This window comes from Diospyros lotus, chromosome 14, assembly GCF_014633365.1.
Source record: "Diospyros lotus cultivar Yz01 chromosome 14, ASM1463336v1, whole genome shotgun sequence".
Lineage (NCBI taxonomy): Eukaryota > Viridiplantae > Streptophyta > Magnoliopsida > Ericales > Ebenaceae > Diospyros > Diospyros lotus.
The window spans coordinates 3169063-3187413 of NC_068351.1; the positions used below are offsets into that span (position 1 = coordinate 3169063).

An 18351-nucleotide genomic window follows, 5' to 3' on the forward strand; every position below is an offset into this window, starting at 1 on the left:
CCTCTGTGTATTGGTGCTTCCATTGTAGCTGTTTCCTTATTACTGTGCTGGGATTTTTTCTAAAAGCAGGCTTGGTAACTTGAACAAGAACCTAAGAAATGGGTTTTATTCAATCAGTTAGCTTAATAAGTTGTAATTGGGAAGTTAAAAAATTAAAAACAATATGGTGAAATTGGGTTGATAAATTGATCTTAATGGTCCACTAAAAAGGGGAAGCCAGGGTCAGCAATAGAACTAGTAAAAGTTGGTGAATAATTAAGGATGGGCTGAGTGGCATTTTCTGCATCGTAAATATAATTAGCATGCAAAAAATGTGTTCATTCTGTCTATGATTTTGGAGAAAGGGGGGAGATTGAGAGTTTACTCAAAAACAATCGAAATGATATTAGTGAAAATAGAACAGTAGTCGTACACAAAATCAACAACAAACAGCTCTCATCTCAGAAGATTGAACCCAAGGGATGTTGCTAATGGACACTGGAACAGATGGAGACTCTTTCTCAGACTTTGCTAGTGCGGGCGATGGAGTCACAAGGAAATGCTTTGGAAGTAGCACCTGGTCCACCGCATATACTGCTAGCTTTCCATCGCTATAAACTGTGTTGGATACTGTTGTATTCACGAATCCACTTGTTAAATTCGCCTGACTCTACGTTTAGCGGGTGTTGAACTTTAGCACCGGCCTCTGAGCTCACTGGGTTGCTAACAGTCTGGAACTCGGGGAGGGAAAAGTATGAAGATATGAGATGGAATTTAACAAGCTGGGACTTCTGGTCATCATTGTATTCGTTCAGAGTGCGTGCTGAGAGGTTACCAAAGGCATAATCATCTGAGGCGAATACAGTAAGGCCTTGGCTTGATGTGTTGAGTTGCATGTAAATGTCGCTGTCCATCTTCGTGCTCCTTAGAAGGCGAATGAAGGTAGTGAAGTGGCCAGCCTTCTCAATGATTGCAGTGATGTTAGGTGGACCTGATGCTGCTGGGCCTGGTGCCACAGACTGAACCACTGGGGGAGGCAGATCAACTGGAGCCTGTGCTGGAGCGGCTGGTGCCTGTCCTGGAGACTGAGCAAAACATGTGGAACAGCAGAGGAAGATCAATAGGAGTAGCAATGGTCAGAAAAGCTGCTTCAACATTTTGGTGGATTTTCTTCTAGTATTCAGTAAGGGTTGAAGAAGTTGTTAATTTGAGGTGAATAAAGAAAGCTCTGGATGTTATGCTACCGACTGCAAGGGAAATGGGATTTATAGAGTGAAGAGAGTTGGGGAGTGAATTTGAAGTTAGTTGAGAGAGTTTTTCTTATGGTGGCAAGAGAAATGCAGGACATAGCTATTGCTGTAAGGTGGAGAGGAAAGAAGTGAGGTGTTGATGGTGCTAAAGCAGCAGCTAGTAGTTTGATTAATAATGGTGGAAAAACAGCAGAGAATCAGGTGATTGATCCTGGAAAAATTGAAGGATGTTCGTTTAAGATTGGTTGGAACAATCTTATGAAGAATCAGTTTGGATACCTTTTTCATCTAATTACAGCTTCATGCCAATTGAGTAATATAAGCATATAATATATGTGCCATGACATTAACATTTGTTTCATTTCCACATTTGAAGCACAGAATGAACTAGAAATTTGGAAATCCTTGTTGATCAGAGGGTCATTTTCAATCTGGCAATAGGGCACGATCAAAGACCATAAAGGTGCAATAGGCTTCAAGCAGAGTTATAGAAGATTGGGTTAAAAAATCATTTGGAATTCTCCAAATGTCACGAAGTGGCCACCCGCTTCTGTTTGACAAACTTGAGTCGGTTTTTGTCACGCCCCAATTCCAGAGACCATGACCGACAATACCCCCAAAGAAGCCGTAGACTCCAATAGGGAATAATAAACTTTACAATACCGTTTATCATCTATTATTTTAAACATTCCAAGTTAACTAGGAAAGTTACTATAACCTTTATTTCGAAACTACCAAGGGTTTCCCTATAGAGGTGGCTACCATCATAGGTCACGCTAGAAGGGGAAGGTCCTTTACCTAGTCGTGGGGCAAATTTTCATGATACATGTAGACCTTGAGTCAAACAAAACCAAGGCGTTAGTGTAAGAGATGGAAATCGTACCTATAACAATGGCATTGGAGGCCTCGACATCCTATGGTGTCATGGTGAATACCTTTGTGTACCCCCCATTGTTGCCTCCACCATGGCCACATTAGCCTCTACTTCCTCGACCTCTACCACCTGTGGGTTGTGGTAAGGATTGAACTGGTGCTTGTGTTTGAAGTGGTGTTGCCTGAGCCGCTCCACGCCCTACCCTTTGTCGAGCATAGGGGGAATCCTTCCTAAGGTGACCCATCTGACCACACTCGAAACAAGCTCTTGTCTATCGTCGACACGATCCGAAATGGAATCGCATGCACATAGGACAAGGTGGTATTCCCATACCCCCCTGGCCACCCCCTCCAAATCCTCCTTGCTTCTTGTCCCCCCTGTCTTGGTGTGGTCGTTGCCCCTATCCGTTAGGCCCTCCACCTCCACATCCTGTGACATCACTCCTTGCCTTCTTACACTGTTCTCTTTCAGCTCGCTTGGCCATAATCCTTTTCTCTATTAGCATTGCTCCACTTATTGCGCAACCATACGTAGGAAGGTTAGAAAAAACCACAACCTTATAGAGGGGCCCCACCAATCCATTCACGAAACGTTGTACTCTTTCTTGCTCGGTGGCTACCAACTTAGGAGCGAATTCCGCCAGGCATGTGAACTTGCGGCTGTATTGCTCCACTGTTATGTCGGGTGTCTGCTTCAATTCTTCGAACTCTCGAGCCTTTACCTTCCTCATAGCATCAGGGATGAATCGCTCCCTAAAATTACTACTAAATTCCTCCCACCTTAGCAGTGGTGCACCTGGCTGTTTAGCTGCCTTCATATGCTCATACCATGTAAAAGCAGGGCCATCCAATCGAAAAGCAATACACTCCATTATCCTCTGCTTGCTACATCCTAGTGCTTCGCAAATCTTTTTACACTTACTCAAAATTGCTCCAGCTCCACCTTGTCACTAATTTCATCAAACCAAAGTAGGTTGTATTACATGAATTCTGTCAGGTGGACGTCTACTCCATGACCCAACTCGTCTAGTAGTGTGTCATCTGCCTTGCGACCCTGACCCATCCCTAGGCTTCTCCAAACTCTTCAGTATCTTGCTTACCGCTGCCTTCACCCCCATTTGAATTTTGTCCTCGATAAATTGTGGTAAGCTAGAAGATTTGCCTACTCCTCTAGTGTCTTGGTTGATGAGTGGGTTCCCATCCCTTTGGTAATGGTAGTCACTATCTCTATGTGGTCACCTACCATGGGCACCCCAAGTAAGTATGGGCAAGCCACGGTCGAAAGAATTTGTTTGTCCTCTTCCAAGGCCATGGCCACCCCCACGATGACCGCCACATCTACGTCTTCGGCTAACACCTCCTCATGTCTTAGGAGGCATGATTCTCCTATATGCAATATTTAGACTGTGTTATCATACAGAACAAAATAGGATACCAAATAACATAGAACTTCACATACACAATCATAATATGCATGGGGAAATTAGAGTTCTTGGCAAGGCAAGGTTGTGAATATGCCGCGATTCATATTCATACCCATTCTGCTAAAAACTTGCTCTGAGAGTACAATATATGCAATACAATGCATGTGAAAGTGTTTAACCCCTTATTCATGTACCCAAGTGTCATGTCATTTTCATTTTTACATCCCAAGGTCTTAAGCCTAAGCTCTGATATCACTTTTGTCACGCCCTAATTTCGGAGGCCGTGACCAACACTACCCCCTAAGAATTCGTAGACTCCAATAAGGAATTGTAAGCTTACAATACCATTTATCATTTATTATTTTAAACATTTAAAGTTAACTACGAAAGTTATTATAATCTTTATTTTGGAATTTAAGTGTCCAGCGGCCTGAAATCACCATTTGATTACATTGTCCAAAATTAATTAGAACACAAAGAAAGTAACATTAATTTCCCCATAAACAAGACCAGTGAAGTGTGGTGAACGTGTTGTAGCCTGAAATGTGTCTAGGGTATAAACAGTAGAATTGCTTATCACGATCCTTACTATCAGAGTCGAAGCCAACCTACAATTCTGAAAATATTAAGGGATAAGTCTATTACTAACTTAGTGAGAGGTAAAGAGCATCATCATGGGGGAAATATAGAACCAATGCATCAAAAATAAATTATCATGCCAAGAAATAATAAAAACAATGTAGGAGATAACGAATAAGCATGCACATTTAGGAGTAAACAAGTTAGAATCATAATTCACATATTCCATTAACTTAGGGGTGGAATGACTCTAACCCACAAATTATACTTCAGCAAAACCATTCACGCCTAATTTGAACATAATGACAGAACCTCTCACGTCGGATTTGTATATGATGGCAGAACCTCTCACGCCAACAAAGGTGGACCAACTCTCACCCTAATGTACACGTGGTGCACTAATAGCTAACTTTTATTGTAGTTAGCAATATAGGGTTCTAATTAGTTACTCCCTTTAAGACACATTTTGTGCTACCATTTAGTGTTAGAAGTGTCACATGCAGTGTATCAAATATAAATATCAACATGCACACATCAAGGCAACATGAATTATATTTTTCTCAAATGCAAATTAAAGGAATTTAATCAACTACTATTAATATGCGCAATTCAAGCAACATGGATTTTATTTTCCCAAATGCAATTAAAAAAATGTCATTGTGATAGTATATAAAGAATACCAAGATGATTAGAAATATGAATGCAACAATTGTCACTATAATACAATTTACCTACTCATAATGTTATATTAGATTTGGAATTCCCTCAGTTGTCTCTCAATTAGGTTGTGTCAAAATCACCTAAAAAATATTAAACTACATGAGAGTTAAATTAAAAAAATGCAAGATCTAAAATATTCCAACCATCTAAAACATCCATCTTAATTGACCAACAAACCACAAATGGGATGAGCACGGAAAAACAAGTGAGGTGAATATAATTCTAACCCTAGGCTTTTAAGGAAACAAGTTGAACTTTAATAGAATATGAGGATTAAGCTTTACCAATTAAATTTAGATTTTTAAAAATAAACTTGGGCCGATTTGAAATAAAATTGGGCTTAGCCCAAATTGGATTTGTGTTAATTACTAAATTAAAATAGGAATTGGTTAACCATTGAATTGGCTAACAATGTTAACATACATCTATTTAAGAAGTAGATAAACGGGGGACATCATAAGTTAAACCAAATAAATTGAGAATTGGACAAATAAAAATATCATAACCTTAATCCAAATAAATCAAGGATTAAATAAACAGGAATATTACAAACTAGGCTCAATATTAGGTATTAAATCAGGAATTGGATAACCATTGGAATTGGCTATCCCAACTACTCTTTTATCAAATTGGGCATTAAATAAATCTGGATTGACTTGGAGCAATCAGGTGTAGCCTATCCATGGATTGGATTAGGCTTGCACCAACCAACCAAACACCCTAAATCAAATTTTGGGGTTTGGAAGATTTCAGCTAAGGGTTGCACGTGGGTGCGTGTGTTGAGGGAGGGGTGTTGGCCGCCGGCGGTGGCTTCCGACCACTGTCGTCAGAAGCTGCCAAGCCACGGCCGTCGCTGTTGGGGTCAGGGTTTCATCGAGAAGAAGAAGAAGACGGAGAAGGAGAAGAAACAGAGGAAGAAGAAAACGAAGAAGGCAAGGCAGAAGAAGACGAAACAGGAGAGGCGGAATCGGATCTGGTATCCGAGAGTCCCAAAGATGAGTCTGAATCGAGAGGGAACAGAGAGGAAACGAACCAAGATACCACAATCTTGGCCATGGCGCAACCCCTCAAAGAAATCAAAATCGATGGAGTGGCGGTACAGGGCATTTTATTACCTGTGAATCTCGGCCACCCACAGCACCGAGAAGACGAAGAGCACGAGAGAGAGAGAGAGAGAGAGAGAGAGAGAGTGTGACAGGGACAGAGAGATCGCGAGAGAGAGAGAGCTTGGAGCCCTAGTGGCTCTCTTTGCCACATGGGCTTGGCACCCCTTGGGCCTCTCAAGAATAAGGCCCAGAAGTCGGGCCTTACAGTTTCGGTCTCCTTGCGTAGAACGCAGGCATTGTGAATGAAGGGTGCGTTTTTAAATGGAAAGAAAATAAATTTTAAATAATTAAATTGTAATGAAAATAAAAATTTTAGGCACTGTGAATGAAGGATGCTTTTTAATTTTTAGTTTTGAGTTTTGAATTCATTTTCAGTTTTCTGTTTTGGTAGTCAGTTTTTAGAAAATTGAAAATGCGTTCTCTTTGTCATTTTGAAAAATTATTTTTTAAAATAGAAAATTAAAAAACACGTTTTTTTAAAAATTTGAAAATATTTTTTTAATGATATTTTATTCAATAAATTTGATTATTAATTAAATTATAAATATTTAATATTAATATATTATTAAAAAAATATATACATTTTAAAGCTAATAAATTTTATAATATTTTTTTCCATTACAATAATAAAATATAAATAAATAAATATGTTTTGAGTTTTGAGTTTGTTTTGGATAAAAACACTCAAAATAATTTTTTGTTATTTTTAGTTTTCTTTATAATTTTTTTTTATTTTCAAAAATATATTTTTAAAAACAGTAAAGAGAACGCGTTTTTAATATTTTAGAAAATTAAAAACTAAAAATGACTTGAAAACAACAAAGAGAACGCAACCTAAAAGTTTAAGATGTTTGATTGGTATAATTTTTATTTGAAAAATAATATTATTTTTTATCTTTTATTGTTTGATTGATAATATTTTTTATAGAATTTGATTATTTTCTTAATATTTTGTGTTTGGTAGGTATTATTTTTTAAAAAAATTACACATTTGACTTCACTCTACGAGGCTAGAAAGTATAGTATAAGAGAGTTTTAAGGCATTTGACTTCACTGGAAGGAATTTGCATTGAGACAGCAGCAGAGCGCGAAATATTAACTGGACCAAATGAAACCTGCAGCCAGGAAAAGAGAAGCGTGCCTGCTATGATTTTAGGGGAGAGGTCACTCAAAAACAATCAGTTTTTATTATAAATAAATGCACAATCAATTTCAGTAGGGGGGAAAAATGCAATCATTTCGGTGTAATCAACATCAAACAACTCTTAAGTCCAATGTATGAAGACAATGCCAACAACGACCAAATATGCGAATGACATCGCATGGTGAATCATGGTAATTGCACCAGAAGCTTGAACTGAGGAATCGGCAGTGGAAACTGAAGGAGGTTGATCCGCTTTATCGGGCTTGGAAGGCGCAGATGCAGATGCAGATGCAGATGAAGATGAAGATGTAGATGCAGTTGCAGTAGCAGGTGCAGGTGCCGGTTCAGGTGATGGAGTTCCAGAAAAATGTAATGGAAGGAGCACCTTATCCACCTGATATACGGCTAGTTGGCCATCGGCATAAATTGTGCTGGATATTGTTGTATTAACCATTCCAGTTGTTAACTTCACCTCAGTGCCTGATACTGTTACATTTAGCGGGTACTGACCATTACTGCCAGCCTCCGTGTTCAACGGGTTGCTTACAGTTTGGAACTCGGGTTGGGAGAGGAAGGAAGAGATGAGATGCAATTTTATGAGCCGGGCCTTCTGCTCGTTGTTGAATGAGTTTAGAGAACCTGCTGAGAGCTTAGAAAAGGCCTTATCGCTTGGGGCAAATACGGTTAGGCCTTGGCTTGAGTCGTTGAGCTGTGAGGTAATCACACTATCCATGTTTGTGGTCTTTAGTAGGCGAATTAAGGTGGAGAAGTGACCTTGCTTCTCAAGGATTGCAGTGATGTTGGGTGGACCTGACGGTACTGGACCTGGTGCCACTGGAGCTTTCGGTGGAGGCTGAGCAACTGGAGACTGAGCAACTGGAGCTTGCGCTGGAGACTGAGCAAAACCTGTGGGGAAGCAGAGGAAGATCACTATTAGTGGAGACAGTGAGAAGATTTGATTCACCATTTTTCTGGCCTTTCTTCAAGTATCCACAATGGCCTGAAGTAGTGCTTTGAAGTGAAAATGAGGAAGAGTTGTGTGGGTTATGCTGCATGAGAATTGGGGTTTTATGTGTGAGGTGAGTTGGGAAGTGAGTGTGAAGTTAGGTAAGAGACTGTTTTCTTTATGGTGGCAAGAGAAACTCGTGTCATAGCTATCTCTGTAAGGTAGAGAGAAATAGAGCAGCTATGTTTTTCTCCTATCGGTGGAGGGAAAGCAGCAGAGAACCATCCTTATGAAGACATCTTTTTCTTCAAATTTTGGGTTCAAGAATAAGATCAGTTTTATGGGTTACAATTGTTGTGTGTGAGTGCATATGTGTTAATATGTGGGAGCGTTTGTTATCCCACACTACTTGATGAAAGAATTTTAAGTGGGTATTAATAGTCCAGATCATAAATTTAGATTTGGGCCCCAAGGAACACGAACACTCAAATTTTGTGAGCGGGCGAATGCATACCCCCACACGCACTACCGTCCGTCCAATCGATTTAGATCAAATAAAAAAAAATAATATATTTTTTTGTAAAAAATTTATTTAAAATTATATATTATTTTTCTTTACCCGAACAGCTTTTCGGAAATTGCTCCACACTCTCCAAAATTCCAGTGCACATTGAGGTGCTGTCGTGGTCCCCAGCAACTTTCTTATTTTTCTCTGCCTATATCTTTCCAGCATGTCGCGCGAATTTTCTACTGTTTTCAGGGCCAGTTTCACGGCTTGTCTATTGGGATGCCTGTCAACGTGTCGGGATGGGTTTGGTTATACATAATCGAACTCCATCCCTCTGCCAGAGTGTTACAAAAAAAATTTCAGCCATTTTACTGTTCACCAGAGAGCATAAGAGCTCGTTTTCACTGTTCACCAGAGAGCTCAATTCCTTTCTCCAATCTTTCTTCTATCCAAAACAAAGAGCAAATACTTCGAGTTCTGCCAGCTCTGGCCGTTCTCGACTATTGTTTTGTTGGTAAGATCGTTTCATCCTACTAAGACTATCGACGTAGGCTACAAGCTGCCGGTGCAGAGCGATTCTATCTTCAGGACAGCGCGTTTGCACGACTCAATCTATATTAATTTCTTTACTCGTTGCAGTTCCGTCTACTTCGGCCATTATTTACAGTCTTTTGTTGTACCGATTTTATATAATTATTGTTGTTTTCCCAACAACAATAAACTTTTCCCCATAAACTACGAAATCGTTTTGGTTTTTTGCTCTTTTCTGTATGCTTCATTGCCACTTTAGATTTCAAGGGAAGGACCCCTTGCCTGGGGACCAACAATCCCTCAGATCAGCTCATCCAACTTTAGCCAACTTACAAGCTTCAACAAAAGTTAGGTCCTTATCAGTCAGAGTGATCTGTCTTTAAATCCTGCTACCAGGCTCGAATACAGAGCCCGAAGGTGAAATTAGCTGCAACCAGGATTAGAGAAGGCTGATTGAAAATCGTATGAGGTTGCCAAATGTGCAATGAATGAATTTTTTAGTGCTAAAGATAAAACAATCTACGGCACATGAAAAGACTTCATATATAACAGAGTAGCAAAGATCAGTCCTCCTAGCTAATAAAATCTCCAAAAAGCTAGAAAGTTAATCATTCATCAGTATTAGAATTCACCAAATCATACTCCAAACCAATGCTTGTTAAGAGCAACCAAATCTTAAGAACAGATGTGTATGAACTGGGACATAATTCAGGACAATTTATCATTAGACGGTTGAGGCATGAGAACAACCACGTATTTCTGAGAGTAAAAAATGGCTAGGTTTGTGGATATGAATAAAAATGCGCAAGATAAGAGAATATGTCAGCGAAGACATGGCTATGCCTATGAGCTTGGTGGATTAACCCCTTTGGTTTGGGGGAAGAAAGAATGCTCTTTATGAATTTGGAAAGTCGCAAGTCCTTTCTTAATGACCGTATCCAATGAGCTGAGATTTAGGCAATTGAGTTGGTTTTGTTCACATTATAAACTAGTAAACGTAGTAATAAACCAAATTTTATGCAATAATTAGAAAGCAGCATATTACAAGATAGTTTTATGGGATTTCGCCATTCACAGCACAGATTGGAGCTTCACAATGAATAGTGAATTATGAAAAAACCAACAATAATGCCATATGTTAGTTCACGAAGCAGCTTCTGGATGGTTCGTGGTTGTGATCTGCAGCTAGCAAATCAAATCAACTCAAACAATTGTAATATAATTCTGATGCACTATTTTGAAAGATTGCATCTCAACTATGTTGGAAAAGTTGTTACTTTTCCATTGGAGCTTGTTCAGTAACCATTCAGTTTCCCTAGACTGAGTCGCTGAGATAGTTTTCTAGATGGCTGGCTGACATTTTATTTTAAAACATCAGCAATAGGAGCAGTAAATGTGTTTGATTCTTAAAAATGGATGATAGCTAAGTGTTTTCTGTATCAAAAGATAATCATGCCCAAATGTGATCTTTCTGCCCATGATTTCGTAGAGAGTGGAAGAGTCAAGAGGGCGATAAGAGACTTCACTCAAAACAATCAAATGATATTAGTGAAAATAGAACAGTAGTGGTGTACAAAAACACAATCAATATCGGACAGCGCTCAGGTCAAATGTGTAAAGACAATGCTGCAATAAGAAATGCTACAAGGGACATTGTACTGAGAGCTCGGTGAATCACTAGCATTGCACCAGAAGCTTGGAGTGAGGCATCAGCAGTGGACACTGGAGTAGATGGAGACTCTTTCACAGGCTTTGATGGTGCTGGGGCAGGCGCAGGCGATGGAGTTACGAAGAAACGCCTTGGAAGGAGCACCTGGTCCACCGCATATACTGCTAGGTGTCCATCCGTATAAACTGTGTTGGATACTGTTGTATTCACAAATCCACTTGTTAAATTCACCTGGCTCCCCGATATGGTTACGTTTAGCGGGTACTCAACTTTAGTACCGGCCTCTGTGCTCACCGGGTTGCTCGCAGTTTGGAACTCGGGGAGGGAAAAGTATGAAGATATGAGATGGAATTTAACGAGCTGGGACTTCTGGTCATCATTGTATGCGTTCAGAGCGCCTGCTGAGAGATTACCAAAGGCATAATCATCAGGGGCGAATACAGTAAGGCCTTGGCTTGATGTGTTGAGCTGCGTGTAAATGTCGCTGTCCATCTTCGTGCTCCTTAGAAGGCGAATGAAGGTAGTGAAGTGGCCAGCCTTCTCAAGGATTGCAGTGATGTTAGGTGGACCTGATGATGCTGGACCTGGTGCCATAGACTGAACCACCGGGGGAGGCAGAGCAACCGGAGCTTGTCCCGGTGGGAGAGCCGCCGGAGCTTGTGCTGGAGGCTGCGAAAAAGCAGTGGAGCAGCAGAGGAAGATCAATGGGAATAGAAATGGTGAGAAAAGCTGCTTCAACATCTTTATGGAATTTCCTCAAGTATGCAGTATTGGCTGAACTTCTTAGAGTGAATGAATGAAGCCCTGTTGATTATGCTGCAAAGGGATTGGATTTTAATAGTGTAGAGTTAGGTGGGAAAGTTTTTTTTTTTTTTATGGTGGAAAATGAAATTCTTGCCATAGCTATCTCTGTTAAGGTACAAGGAAAGAAGTGAAATGTTGATGGTGCTGAAGCAGCTAAGTAGCTTGCTTAGCAATGGGGAAACCAACAGAGTAAATGATTGGATGTCTTGTGGCTACCACATCTCCATTTTGCTTGCAGTCTTATTGATAAACCTTCATGTCCAGATTTGGGATACAATTAACAGATCAATTTAGCAATGAAATGATGCATTTAGGACTTGGATGATGGATTAATGAGTTTGGACAGTTCTTTCATCTTTTTGAAGCATAATCTGTGGTTGGGAAAATGGAAACCACGCCAGCTTGAGCAGCAATATTTAGGCTATATTTGTGTCAAACCAGCTTCAGCAGCAATGTTTAGTAAATGATTTTTACTGACAGATTACAACGATGGCACAAATTTAGAAGTGTATCCTCTCCGATTCTCAATAAAGGGTGTTATTAATGCACAAAACCCCCTCCGTTTTATGAGGGTTAGTAGAGAGTCTCCTCCTTTGTCTCTTGCAATGAGTTCAATCCACATCAAATTCATGGAAATGAAAAACAAATTCAGGCAGTCCCATGGCCTCTATAATCTGAATTTTACAGAGTTCTTTTTTTTTTTAACAAATTCAAGGATTGTTGTTGATAAATGATAATTTATACAGTTCTTGTGGACATGAACATTGATAATAATGCAGCAGAACAAGACATCTAATCTGAAGAAAAATTCAAGGAAATGCTTAGCCATGGCTCATCTATAAACAATTCAACAATTATCACTAGAAAAAGGGGCAAAACTGCAATAAGTCGTGTAACAAGCCTGGATTTTGTCATTAACAACTACTAGGACCTGAAACTCACTTGAAATGTTCTATTGATATCACAAATGCACACCATGTTCTATAATTCAAGTCCTGGCCAAGGATTCAGCAAGCTTGATCTTTTCGATGTTTGTGCAGCTTCTGACAGGAATAGCTCAGGAGGAAACTTCACCAAGAAGATTCTTCAGAGAGCCAAAATCTGTATTTCAACTAAATTTACATATATCTAAGTTCTACATAAGGTAGGACATCATAATCTTGAATCAGCTGGCATGATGGATTCCTGAGTCCCGTTTGGAGTTCCAGATCGAGGGTCTGCTTGTGACATACTTCCAGTTTCTGGCAACTGATGTGGCTGTGTTACCTCCTGGGAGCCCTGCTGTTGATCAGGCTGAGAATTCCACCGTGCCCTTAATTTCATGAACTTAAGAAAGATGGAAGACCCACTCATTGCGCCTCCAAACCCGACAAGCATGGCGAGAAGAACTGCAAGAACTGCATGCACATGAAGCTGTAGCTTCCACACAAACAGACGGAAATGTTTCACTTTAGAAAGAGCACCCTCCTTTGCCTTTTAGGATATTACCAAAATTTCTACACTATCAAAGGAATGGATTAAAACCAGTTGAGCAATGTAAAGTAACTCTTACCAGTGAGTAAAAAAGGTGAGCAAAGAGAACAACCAGCGCGAACTGAATAATAGCATACAGCCAGGCAAAGTTTCTCCTCACTGAGGGCAGAGTGAGAAATCAGTATCATATCAAAGCAAACTCATGCTTGCAAAGGGTCTACAATTACAAAAAAAATATATTTTATATACCCATAGTTGTCGAAGTTATGGATGCAAGGAGACCCAACATGCAGGAAAATGGAAGCGATATGGCAATTGCACCTGATCCCAGCTTTTTAACCTGAAAAGCAGAAAATGGTATAGGAACATAGGCAGACTTGGAAGTTATGTATCTCAAAGTAAATAAACTTACCAAAAGCTGCTCTAGAAAGCAAAAGTACGCAAGCATGCTGACGATGACAAGAACAGGAACATCCTGCCAAATTCTTGTAAAAAACAAAAATACTACTTCAGGCACCAAAGTAAAAGTTAACAGATCTTGACATCACTTCATTTAAAAATAAATAGAAAATGTAAAATCAGAATTATATCAAGACAATACATTACAGCAAGATACTAGATATCTCCATGTAGCAATTACAAAGTACCCTTGGTGATATGCCAGTAACAATCAAACAAATAATAACTGCGAAAAGACAAACCGAAAAGAAAAAACATAGACTAGGCTTCTCCTTCTAGCCATTGCAATAGAAAGCATCATTGACTTGCCTGTATGGAGTAATTTCAGCTTGCCAAAGTAATCTTCTTCCTTGGAAGTTATATATCGGTGCATTTTGAATTCGCAAAAGGGTGACAGGTAGGTTTTGAACCTCTTTTTTGCACACATCACATGTCTTGTTACCTTTGATGCTAAACCATTTCACGGCACATTCTTGGTGAGCCAATGCAAGCTCACCCTTACAGTTACATTCCATCTTTAAGGTGTCAGCACCCTCTCCAAGTTCAACCATGCAGATCCTACAAATAGCTTCTTCTTCAGCAATATTTTGACCAGCATCACTCTTTCCATCTGAACCACAAGAACTTTGAGGCATAAGTTGGTTATCTCAAGTTTAATCTCCGGACAAACTCAAACATATTTCTTTTTTGCTCAGTAACAAACTCACTATATTTCAGCATTGGTTTTAGAGGACTTTCCATCTAATATCAATGTTAAGGAAAACTAGATACAGGAAAAATCTTAGGTATTGCTCCAAGAAAAATAAAAGTAGTAATAATAATAATAATATCCAGGCATCACTTTGAATGGCCCATTCGTAGAGCAGTACCGATTCTAAACTTAGAATCTGTTATCAACGGGCACCATAGATTCAAAATAAGGTATAATAATCTATGGTCTATCAAAAATGCAATACTGTGTTTGGCTCCAGGTGAACTATAGCTCTTTTAGATATATCACAGCCATTCCCAGCTTGCTGTGGATCCAACTCCATTTCACACCAATCTTAGTCAATTAAATTTTTAAAAAGCCCTTAAGTGACTTTTAGAGGAAAGTTTTCAAGTGAATGGATAATGCCATTCTCAAAACAGTTGTAGTTGGAAGAGAAGAGAATACCAGCATCTTTTGCTGGATTTGTGGTCAATGTAGCAACACGAAATACAGCACTTGATAAACCAATCTGCCTAATGCTTCTGGCTTTAATCAAGTCAGGAACGGAATATGAACGATGGATAGGAACCTGAGTCCCACTTTCCTGTAAAGTGACAGATGCTACAAGAATTAGATTGAGATTTTGACAAAATGATTAATGACTGGAAAGAAAGTGCAAAGACCAAGTAACCTCAACTCCCCCAGCCCCCCACCCCCCAAAGAAGAAGAAGAAAGGTCAACTAAGTGTGTGATGACTGCAAGACGAATAGGATATCAATTTGGTTTAACTCAACTGCATCTTTAAGGTTGCACCAGGTGACTGAAGGATTACTTTGTTAAAAGATTTAACGTATGATTCTAACAATATGATAAATGACCCAGTACTTTACTACCAGTTCATAATAATTAAGGAGTCCAAATATTAGCTCTAGTCATTATAGAAACTTCATGAGCACACATCTTCTTCAACAAGCAGATGCATATAGTGCAGAAATGAGGTCATTTTTTATCTACTTATCAGGATGATAAGTCAAATAAAGAAAAATATTTGATGCTGAAAATTGACAATGCACTGGATGAATCTTTAGACAATGCATGCTAAAAAATTGGAATTGACCATGAACTTACAATAGTTGGCAAGCCTATGAGAATTGCTAAGAGTTCAGATCAATTTGAAATAAAAATTACAATAATTAAGAAGGAGCCTAAATAGGAAGAGCAAAAAAGGGATTGATGAAAAAATAAGCAAATATTATCATTTCCAACTTGAAGGATCTCTTCATCCAAAAATTTGTATCATGATAAAGCATTATTAAGATGCAATAAAAGGTGTAAAGGTAACATGGGGCAACACTTACAGCATAATCCTCAATTTTGTTCCCTCCATGCGTAGACTCTGGATTTGAGTGCACAATTGGGGTAACTGGTAAAGATGAAGGTCTTCTCATCTTGGGCATAAAAAATCTTTTAACAGACAATGTTCTTATAACCAAAGGCTTCTGCTGTGTCCCTGCTGGTGAATCTCCTAAAGCTAGGATTGCAGCTTTCTCTAACTCCGAAGTAGAATTCTGGAATTTGAAGCTCAGTTTTGGAAGCAGGCTTTTTTTGTATGATTTACCTCTAGATGAAGTGGGACTTGAAGAGCCCGTGGACCTGCAATAACTAGGGCTGGGCATTGGTGAAAAATTCATTCTTCTGGCCATTGGACTTGGTGCCAGGGGCATATCTATTGCAACAAAATGCTCACTAGGGCCCTCAATTGTTCTTGAGGGAATCTCCAAGGTCATGTTTTGACTCCGTGGGTGTTGACTGATTGGTGGTTCTTCAACTATTTCAAAACAATCTCCAGCCTACAGTAAATCAGAAGATTCTACATATATCATGTAGCGATTATGCATTGGCAGTGAACCCAATGTCCAAATCAATGAACTATATGCAATGAAAATATTGTACAAACCATGTCATGCATCCTAATTTGAATAACCATGTAGAACTAAGAACAAATGAACTATCAATGAAAAGCAATTTTGAACACATATATTGCAATAATTCCTCATTTACGTTAAACACATGGCACAAGAAGCTTTTGGGATATCTAGAGCTAAGAAGTCTTTGAAGGGTTTTAGTGCAATTGCAATGGAAAACAGATTGTACTAAGTTAATGGTGTAGAATCCGATTTATGCACACAGATATAACACAGAGTCACATGTACAAGCAGCTAAAGGGGAGAATCATGTGACAGTTATTAAAATGATGTTACAAAATAGGATTCTTTGTGAAGTAAAGGGGAGAATCGTTTAAAGGGTTAAAACAGTTGAGTCCACAAAGAGAGAGGAAAGAACCTATAACAGTATGTGAGATTTTCTGAATATTCGAAGATACCCAACCCATCAAAGAACTTAGAACAAGAATCATGCAGAAACCAATAAATTAAAGCCATAAAGTTTAGAAAGACAGAGAAGTAAAATTCAAAAACCAAAATACCTTCTGAATTGCAGGAGAAAAGGGGGGACCAAGTGGGTTTTTGCAAGCCCCTTCAGCACCTTCCATCTAAATTCTCTGTATATACATACATACATACATACATATATATATCACATGGAACCCATTGAGTCTCTGAGTCAATCAACAAATGCTGATCAGCAGAAATTATTGCACAATCCTGCAAAAACCTCCAAACTGAAGAAACAGAGAGAGAGAGAGAGAGAGAGAGGGTTTTGGGGTGGTGTAAAGCGTGGGCAAGGGAGGAGGGCTGTGAAACAACCAAACAAGCAAGAGAGATTGTTTCGCTGCTCGTTAGGAAGCTGTTTGTTTACAGATACGACTCAAATTCTTCCGTTTGGAAGGGACTAGATTACAATTATATAAAAATATCTCCGAACAGATTACTTCATTTCAGTTCAATTAAATTCGGTGGAGATCTAGTCAAATCACAAACTAATTACACCTCAACATTACTTTAAAACAGTTCAGAATTATCAGATCAAACAAACTTCTACAGTTTCAACCACAATGCCACCCGCCCTACACTAAAATGGAAAATGCTCCGCAATGTTAATTGGAATGCTTGAGTTGAGACCCATCTTATTAAATACATTTATTAAGATATCTTAGAACTATTACATGCAACCAACACCCAATTTAGTGTTTATTGGAATTTTATAACATATCATTCCACTTGTAAATAAATGTTGATTAACTTATCCTAGTTTACAATTCCAAGGTCAACTTGATAGTAAATAAGAATTTGAGATAGAGAATAAATCACAGTTAAATTATCAATCACATAATCAAATACAAAAGCTTTATTTGAAAAATCTAAATTGAAAAAAATTATAAAAAAAAATAAAATATCACTATGATAATATTACTACTATAATAGTGATATTACTATAATAATTTTAAGATATTAGATACTTATTTCTAGATTTAACATTCATCTATTAATATATATAAAAAATAATTTATATAAATCTATACTTTGATCATAAAATGAGTCACGAAAAGAAATAAATTTTTTATTATAAATGTGTTTCAATCTTAGTCAAATTTAAATTCTAAATCACAATTATCACAAGTCAAATAAATTACTCAATTTTAAAAAATACGAGATAAATTATTTTACTTTTAGATCTAAGATCATGCTAGCCCCTATGCTAAATGTGTTCTTAATGTTGTTGTTATATATATTTCTCGCACTATTCCTTATAGGTTAGACTTAGTCCAGTGGGCCGACCCAATCACCTAAAACCTAGAAGGTTCAAGTGACATAGTCAAATAAAGCTCATACACCATTGAAATCCGAGCTCATATTGCGGATCCGTGTGAGCTCCTAACGCGCCCCAAGCAAGACCTCTAGCGAGCTCCTTGAGATCTATTCAACGAGCTTTTGATAAAGCTCATAGTTCGTTGGCCCAACCGTTCAGCTCGCTAGCCTAAATTCTTCAACTCGCATAGGCAACAAAGCTGCTGAATAGCCTGAAGCGAGGACCCACTCACTTTATCCAAAAGCAAATCATATTCCTCGTAATGAGGATTTCACTCTCAATTTTATACAGAAGATAAGGACTGTTTGTCCTCCATTATATCATCTTTTTATTTTTATATCTTATGCAAATTGTAAATGTTCCTCATTATAAATAGGGGTCAGAAATATCATCAAGGGAACAACAAGAAAAATAATCAGATACCACC

At 38.6% G+C, this 18351-nt stretch overlaps 3 protein-coding genes across 5 annotated transcripts; all 3 read right to left on the minus strand.

The window, feature by feature from the left end:
• Positions 1–272: 272 nt before the first annotated feature.
• On the minus strand, positions 273–11600 carry LOC127791074 (fasciclin-like arabinogalactan protein 11). The gene is made up of 2 exons (XM_052320820.1): positions 10874–11600; positions 273–556 (listed from the first exon to the last, which is right to left on the minus strand). Exons 1-2 carry the CDS (start codon positions 11468–11470, stop codon positions 419–421), a joined length of 735 nt encoding a protein of 244 aa, XP_052176780.1. The 5' UTR covers positions 11471–11600; the 3' UTR covers positions 273–418.
• LOC127791073 (fasciclin-like arabinogalactan protein 11) lies at positions 7150–8392 on the minus strand. Its single transcript, XM_052320819.1, has one exon. The coding sequence runs from the start codon at positions 8040–8042 to the stop codon at positions 7197–7199; it is 846 nt and encodes a 281-aa protein (XP_052176779.1). The 5' UTR covers positions 8043–8392; the 3' UTR covers positions 7150–7196.
• An 824-nt stretch (positions 11601–12424) lies between the features above and the next one.
• Positions 12425–17194, minus strand: LOC127789755 (uncharacterized). Of its 3 annotated transcripts, none has more exons than XM_052318724.1 (8): positions 16642–17194; positions 15515–16026; positions 14622–14760; positions 13775–14075; positions 13419–13491; positions 13256–13346; positions 13086–13165; positions 12425–12952 (listed from the first exon to the last, which is right to left on the minus strand). In XM_052318724.1, exons 2-8 carry the CDS (start codon positions 15941–15943, stop codon positions 12686–12688), a joined length of 1380 nt encoding a protein of 459 aa, XP_052174684.1. In that variant the 5' UTR covers positions 15944–16026; positions 16642–17194; the 3' UTR covers positions 12425–12685. The 3 variants fall into 3 exon arrangements, with proteins under 3 accessions (XP_052174684.1, XP_052174682.1, XP_052174683.1); XM_052318722.1 differs by having other exon boundaries at positions 15515–16006; positions 16642–17193; XM_052318723.1 differs by having other exon boundaries at positions 12425–12946; positions 15515–16006; positions 16642–17190.
• Between the last annotated feature and the right edge of the window lie 1157 nt (positions 17195–18351).